Source organism: Formica exsecta, unplaced genomic scaffold (genome assembly GCF_003651465.1).
Source record: "Formica exsecta isolate Colony F162 unplaced genomic scaffold, ASM365146v1 scaffold96, whole genome shotgun sequence".
Taxonomy (NCBI): domain Eukaryota; kingdom Metazoa; phylum Arthropoda; class Insecta; order Hymenoptera; family Formicidae; genus Formica; species Formica exsecta.
In genome coordinates, this window is record NW_021853724.1 from 651,726 (window position 1) to 659,499 (window position 7,774).

Below are 7,774 nucleotides of genomic sequence, written 5' to 3' on the forward strand. Positions count from 1 at the left end.
TTTAAAATATATTTTAAAATATATTTTATATATTTTATATTTAAAAATTATATTTTATTATTCTGATATAAACTTGTTTACGATAAAAAGGCTTCGTATATTTTCTGGTTTAAAGATAACATTTTCACAAATTTTATGAAAATTTACGTGGAGGTCTTCTTGTCACAAATAAAATTTAATCGAAATAATATTTAAAATGTATTATTTTGAATATTATATAGTTTTTGTATACAATTTTTTTTTTGTGTGAAAATGTTATCTGAAATTTTGAAAATTGAGAAGTGAGTTTTTGGAATCTTAAATATTTTTCAATAATTCGCGCGTATAATATGTAACTGCAACATTACGTACATTCCCATCCCCATTGAGTAAACATCACCATTCTCTGCTAATAAAATGGTATGATCATAACCGCAGACAAGATCAACGAACTTGACTCTTTTTGGCATTTTAACCAAAAGTGGAGCATTAAATACACGTCCTTAACAAATAAAAAATTTAGAAAGTTTTTGTAAAAATATATATTTAATGGCATGATACTGGATTTAATGAAATAATGGAATAATACTTGATTTACCTAAATTAGTTAGAACTACTGTACATCCTGCTTGTGATAACTTGATGGCATATTCAGGCAGTGTATTATCATTGCTGGGAATAAAAGGTGTCACTTTTTGCCAAGAGTCATCATATACTTTATATTTCCAGATTTCATTATGTGTTGATAAAATAATTACACTTTCTCGACCAGGAATAGCTATTTTACAACTGAACAAAGAGAATAAAATATGTAAGGAAAAAAATTATTAATAAAAAAAATAATGATACTTTGTGTTTATTACCTTCCTGATGATTCCTCTGGAATTTGAATTAAACGAGGATTATTTTTATCATTGTTATCACTGATTTTTCCAGTAATATATAATTTTGTATCCTGCCAGAAAAGAAAATAATTCCAACTAATCTCAATATCTGTGACTCCAGCAAATGGAATCTGAGTCAAATGTGCTATTGATGTGATAATTCCATCCTGATTGGAAAAGAGCGGACTGGCATTTAAACCGGTATAATACACTGGCATATTTCTGTGAATAAATATATAGTAAATACATAATAAAGCTCGACAAATATTCAGGTATTTGAATGTCCGCTCGCCCACTCTTTACTAGTCGCATAAGGGTATCCCTATGCTCTATATGATAACTGTACGATATATATTTTCAATGAATTATTAAATTATTGATATAAAGAAATACTGTAACGCATAAACATTAGTTTATTGAATGTCACAGACTTTATCAGGACCGATCTATTATTTAATATTGAATTGCTCTGTGGAATCGATTTTAACTTGTATGAAATAGAATAATAGTTAGGTAATTATTATGTTATTTTTATGTTTTAATTAATTTATATTATGTTATTTGTTGTATTTTCCAAATTATATAATATGTACGAGATACTATCGAAAATTTTCCGGACTTATTCTATAAAAATGTTAGGCTTACCTTATTTACAATTTGCCTTCATCCTTTTCGAAGTAGTCTCCTTGTGACTTTATAGAGCCACCCTAGCGCTTCTGCCATGCTTCAAATTTCCTCTGAAAATTTTTTAGTGTGTGAAACAGCCTCTGCGATTCGGTCTCGATCTCTTGTACCGAAAATGTCGCCTTTTGAGCTTCAGTTTCATTTTTGGAAACAAAAAGAAGTCACAAGGGACTAAATCTGGCGACGGTCCTTACGAACGATTTTTACAATTTTTTTCAACATTTTCGGGGGTTATGCTGGTGCGCAGCCGTCCTATGTGCTTGTCGTCTTCGACCAACATTCGGCCCTTTTTGAAGCGTGCATGCCACTCGAAACATTGTGTACGATTTAGAGCGTAGAGTCTCGGTGGCCGATTTTTCGAGTTTGACACAAAACTTTGATCAAAATGTTGGTCGAACACGACAAGCACACAGGACGGCCGCGCACTAGCACAACCCCTGAAAATGTTGAAAAAATTGCAAAAATCGTTCGTGAGGACCGTTGCCAGATTTAGCCCCTTGTGACTTCTTTTTGTTCCCAAAAATGAAACATAAGCTCAAAGGGCGACATTTCAAAATGATACAAGAGATCGAGACCGAATCGCAGAGGATGCTTCACACGCTACAGCAAAAAAATTTCTAGGAAAAATTTGAAGCATGGTAGAAGCGCTGGGATATGTAAAGGTCACAAGGAGATGAAAGGGGATGGAGACAAATTGTAAATAAGGTATACCTAACATTTTTTATAAAGTAAGTCCGGAAAATTTTCGATAGCATTTAATATAATTATTTATATTAATATTATTTATATTTAATTTTTTAGTTTATTATTATAAAAATCACATTTTATTTCTAATCAAAAATTTAAATAATTAATGAAATTATAAATTATCCAGTTATTGAAAAAAAAATAACATGAATTAAAAAAATATTTTTTTAAATCAAAAGAAATATGTGACAAATTTAAGAGGTAATAGGTTTCATCAAGAGAATCAATTTTTATTAAGAAACCCATATTTTTCGACATCCTTAAAGGGCTTTACTTCGTGGTCGAAGCGCCTGTGAGATAGGCAATCGGTCACACGATAACATTTATTGTTAGCGTAATACAACAAAATAATATATATATACACTACTTCACATCTTTTAAATAATATATATTAGTTTACATCCTTTAAACAAAATAAAAAAAAATAACGAAAAAAGCAAAAACAAAATTAAAGGACGTGGATTTTATTATTAATATTGTTAGTCTATCGTTCAATACTGTCGCGCGATCAATTACTTCACAAATGGTCTGAATGCGTAGGGATGCGTAGCTCCGTCAGGACAAAGATTTTGATTTCTTGATAAAAATTGATTCTTGATAAAAAATAAAAATTGATGAGATTTATCATCCTCTGAAGTTTGTCCCATAGGTCTTGAAATACCCTATATAGGTAACAAATTGTAATTTACCTATTGTTGTTTTACAAGAGCAGTAATAATGTCATTATTCGCACATGGTAACGAAATAGCAGCTTCACTTATCTATATCAGATGCGCTGATCACCATGTAACACCAGAGCAACGTCAGAGTATGTAGATGTCACTATCTTCCTTGGATACCAGAAAAACAACATAACATTTTCTAGTCGAAGTAGTCGATATATTACAGCAAATCGTTAACACGTCTTCGTTCGAGTACCTGAAATAACAACAAGATGGTAAAAATGTCACGTGAATTAAATGCAAATGCACAGTATTATGCACTCTTTTTTTGTTTTTGCCACTGCCTTTTATACTCTTGAATGCACGAAGTAATCAAAATAATCTATAACCTACGAGGATTCCACACCAATCACAATATATCCTGAAATGCATTTGTATAAAGCGTTATATAAAAACTTTCTTACAAATTGTAAAATTTTTCATTAAAAAGATGATTCTGTCATCTTATGATGTAAGGGTTCACCTATATTTTTCTGTATATTGAACACATATATATTTCTATACACTTTCTATGCACTTGAGATGATACAGATTATGTCTTCATCGCCATACTTTTTTACCCATCCCTTTGAAAGGGAATTACTTTGGGGAGATTTCTTATGATTGTAGCACTGTTGATCGCGCGCGTAATACAAATTATTGATACATACAAACATGTAATTTCTTTCTTGCAATTGCAAAATTATTAATTAGAAAATCAAGCTAATTAGACAGTTTGACAAAAAATGTAATTTTGCATTTTTTTTGTAAAAAATGATACACACATACACATCATATATAATATAAATTTATTTTATTTATTTATTTAAAGCAGATATTTGTGTATTTTACGATATAAAATTTTATAATAATGTATAGTATAACGTCATATATAATTGCTATAGAGAAAAAAAAAGTTTAATTTAAGTTAATTTACTATGAGAAATAAATAATACATTTATCAGTAATTATATTGCAACGTAAAACGCGCGTACGTAACATGCTGTAATTAAAAAAAAAACATGTTCTACACAATATATTACAATTAGTTGCACAAATAATTGATATTCGATGTCAGGGTCTGCTTGCTATTTTACGGAAATTGCGATCAAATCCTGATAAAGAATTACGATTATTACTGTTGGGCCTCGACAATGCCGGAAAGACGACTATCTTGAAATCTTTGGCTAGTGAGGATATCACGCAGGTAAGTTTCTCCTCTTAACACTTGAAAACGTGTTAGGTTAGATTGTGATAAAGTGAGAGTTAAACGTTCAAAATATGACAAATTATGCAATATAGATATGGTTTTAATTAATTTTCTCAAGGTTACTCCAACACAAGGTTTTAATATAAAAAGCGTCCAGAGCGAAGGTTTCAAATTAAACGTTTGGGATATTGGCGGAGCTCGAAAAATTCGACCTTATTGGCGAAATTATTTCGAGAACACGGATGTACTTGTAAGTTTCTTCGCATTATTTTCCAAAATTTTCAAGTTGTAATTATAAATATTATATATAACTTATATTTTTAATTAATTTTTTTTCAAAAGTAATTTTAATAGATTAATTAGACTTTTGCAACAAATTACGATTAAAGTAATATTCAAAATATTATTTGAAATATTAACTAAAGCACATTTAAAAAAATTACAAATTGTGTTTTTGTATCTACAATAAATACAATTTATTCAAGTTCAATTTTGATTTGTTTTTGGAGAATGTACCTAATTAAAAATAATAATTACATAATTATATAGCCAATTGAAATGCAAGTTACATTTAAAATAATAATGGGTTAATTTAAATTTATTATTTAAAAAGTTAAAAATAATGGAAAATCAATTTGCAGTAATCAAAATATGAAGATATTAAATATCTGAGAAAAACAAAATTTTGAAAAGAAAACGAGGCTTGTTGTTTTTGTTTGTTTTTTTTCATAAAAAGATCGTTTTTTTCGTCCTACAAATCTGTAAAAAATAAATTCTTTTTTATTCCTCAGGAAGGCTTAGAGTGGGCGTGCAAGAACATTAAGAAGAAGTAATAAGCACGCCGTGGAAAACTCGATCGACGCGTACATTCCACATTAGGGCGCACGAAAGAAAGCAGACTTACACCTCTCTCCATTTTACATTTCACACACATGATCTTTATTTTTATCTTTTAGCTACTATTTACAAAAAATATTACTGAGAACACTGTTGTTTGTGGATTCGCTACGAACGTCCGAATACCGCAGCTTGAGTTCTTACGAACTTGTTGTCGTATGTATCCAGTCGTAGGACTTCCGTTCCACGTTGGAACGAGCCGCTCGTCATCAGCCGGACTCGAGAGGTTCTATTTTTCACATAAAAGGAAGAGTCGCCGTCCATAACAGCGAGCGTATTGCAAAGGGAAATGTGCCTTCTTGCTGTTTTAATTATATATTAGAATTTTTATAGATTTATCTATAGTAAAGAATAATAAAGAGATGAAACAGGAGGAAAGACGCGATATGTGTATTCGTGGATACAATTATTAACATGACATTTATGCCTATAAATAGGGTAGAGACTTTTGAGCACCACATATTATTGCACTCGCGAAAGAGACGCGCTAAAGCGTAATACGTATGAGGAGGTCCATGCGAGTGCACTTTCCTTTATCTTAAGTAACAAATACTACATAAGCAATTAAGAGAAAAACGAATAATGTTGTCAACTCAATGGCTTTTAATTAGAGATGATTAAAATCTATCTGTTCATATAAATATAACGCAGCATAAGATCATAAGATTTACTTGCAATTCTATGTCACAAAATGTGATATATTATTAATAATTAATTTTGAATTCCAATGATACACAAAAAGTATATATACATACATAAAACTTGATGGATCTTCTTAAATATTCTTAACTACACATGTAGTATTTATTTCTTAAATTGTCTGATTAATTATCGACGTTTTGCATATACTATGCATATACATGCTTTCGCAGAATCTTGCTTTGCAGAACATAAACTTATTCAAATAATACGAAAATATCTTAAAAACATCCATCATATTAGATATCCATAAAATAAGGATGTTTTCTATACATCTTCATAACGTCTTTTAATGTCTGTGTCGCTTAGAGTTATGTTTTATTAAAATTTAGTATTTAAGATTGACGTTTTATATAGCGTTTTTGCTTATATGTACATATAAAGAAGAAATAGTCCTTGACAGTTTAATTATTTCTATTGAATCAATTGTCGCAATCTAGCGCCAGCCTAATATTATTGAGCGCAATTTTTTTGTGCAATAAATACGTTAAAGAGTGTGGATGGTAGAGAACACACACGGCTTCGCGGCACGTCTTTCTAGTCTAGAGGTGACTTAATAGCCAATATCTTTCACAGGCTATTAGCGAGTTAAGCTCAAAGCTCGTTATGAATATTTTCGGTAGTCGCTCTGATCTCTTCTTCGTGGAAAACAGTGCAATCCGCTGGGTATTTACTCTGAAAATAGAATAAAAGTTTCAGATTAACTTCTTGCTATTTAGAATAGAGACAAGGCGAGAGGAATCAACTAATACAAATATTTTTTATTATCAAAATAATTATTATTTTATGATCGTTATTAACTACCTTCAAACTCTTTTCTAGATATACAGGGTGAGTCATTTTAATATATAATATCTCGTAAAGTAAGCAAGATGGAAAAAAATGTTTTATACAAAAGTTGTAGGGTTTCGAGGAGGACATAAGGTGGTGTCATTAATTTGACCTTGAGAACAAATTATATATATCTTAATTAAAAAATATAAGTTTAAAAAAATTTATTATAATTTAAAATAACTCTCTTCTATTAAAATCACATCTTCTGCATTTTCTCTCTATTAATTATATAGTTTACTCACAATGCATCCCTCGCGCTCCATGATGACTCCGTAGAGTGACCAGAAATTGATTCCTAACTTGTTACTGACTGCCCAAGCAGCAGGGAAACTCGCTGTCATCAGCAGGCCACTACGTAGGCGTGATTCCTTGTCGTCCTGCTGACTCTTCTCGTTTATAGTACACAAGATTTGACTAGCACAATGCGGCACTTTTGTCGCCCATTTATATGCTCGATACGCCTGAAAATAAATGATGTATGCTCTTAAAAAATCATCAAAATTTAATTTGAGATAAGTTAAGGTGCAATATACAACATGTCACTTAAAGACAGCCCACTAAATACATAGCATTATTCCTTACCAAAAAATGAATCGAAAAATTCTCAATCATTTTTTTCTATAACACTTAATAAAGGAGTAATTATTGAGTAAAGTCAAGCCAATCAGTGCCGATCTTTAGCCGCGCGCCCGGCTAAAGGTACTGATTGGCCTGACTTTACTCAATAATTACTCCTTTATTAAGTGTTATAGAAAAGAATAATTCAGAACTTTTCGACTCATTTTTTAGCAAGGAATAATACTATGTACTTAATGGATGGTCTTTAAGTGATACCTAATATACGTGTATATACATATACAAGTACATGATCACGATTAAACAAGAGATTTATGACTTTAATATTACATTGATGTTTAAGATATTCTATCTATACAGTATTACTCTTTTTTTATATAAAAATTATATTTTTATAAAAAGTATTCTATTGATACCTAATATATACATATACAAGTACATGATCACGATTAAACAAGAGATTTATGACTTTAATATTACATTGATGTTTAAGATATTCTGATATTCTATCTTTACTCTTTTTTTATATAAAAATTATATTTTTATAAAAAGTATTCTAATAT

At 30.1% G+C, this 7,774-nt stretch overlaps 3 protein-coding genes across 4 annotated transcripts in view; 1 reads left to right on the top strand and 2 right to left on the bottom strand.

The window, feature by feature from the left end:
* LOC115245357 (RCC1 domain-containing protein 1) overlaps positions 1-3,203 on the bottom strand; it is a 3,885-nt gene extending 682 nt beyond the window's left edge. The window contains exons 1-4 of the mRNA XM_029823645.1: positions 2,984-3,203; positions 843-1,085; positions 578-768; positions 352-481 (exon numbers count right to left, since the gene is read on the bottom strand). Coding sequence (XP_029679505.1) covers positions 352-481; positions 578-768; positions 843-1,081 — 560 coding nt within the window. The 5' untranslated portion in view covers positions 1,082-1,085; positions 2,984-3,203. The remainder of the gene's footprint in view (positions 1-351; positions 482-577; positions 769-842; positions 1,086-2,983) is intronic.
* Positions 3,140-5,038, top strand: LOC115245376 (ADP-ribosylation factor-like protein 3). The gene is made up of 4 exons (XM_029823661.1): positions 3,140-3,231; positions 4,074-4,202; positions 4,324-4,455; positions 4,997-5,038. The coding sequence occupies exons 1-4, from the start codon at positions 3,229-3,231 to the stop codon at positions 5,036-5,038; spliced, it is 306 nt and encodes a 101-aa protein (XP_029679521.1). The 5' UTR covers positions 3,140-3,228.
* A 78-nt stretch (positions 5,039-5,116) lies between these two features.
* Positions 5,117-7,774, bottom strand: part of LOC115245355 — a 30,356-nt gene continuing 27,698 nt past the window's right edge. For both annotated transcript variants that reach the window (XM_029823642.1, XM_029823643.1), the window contains exons 6-7: positions 6,878-7,096; positions 5,117-6,476 (exon numbers count right to left, since the gene is read on the bottom strand). In XM_029823642.1, the coding sequence (XP_029679502.1) occupies positions 6,396-6,476; positions 6,878-7,096 (300 nt within the window). In that variant the 3' untranslated portion in view covers positions 5,117-6,395. The remainder of the gene's footprint in view (positions 6,477-6,877; positions 7,097-7,774) is intronic.

Excerpts from the sequence above, each read along its gene's own strand:
- LOC115245376 (XM_029823661.1), top strand. Across the intron at positions 4,203-4,323 it reads CTAGTGAGGATATCACGCAG|GTTACTCCAACACAAGGTTT; the intron begins GTAAGTTTCTCC and ends AATTTTCTCAAG. Across the intron at positions 4,456-4,996 it reads TCGAGAACACGGATGTACTT|GAAGGCTTAGAGTGGGCGTG; the intron begins GTAAGTTTCTTC and ends TTTATTCCTCAG.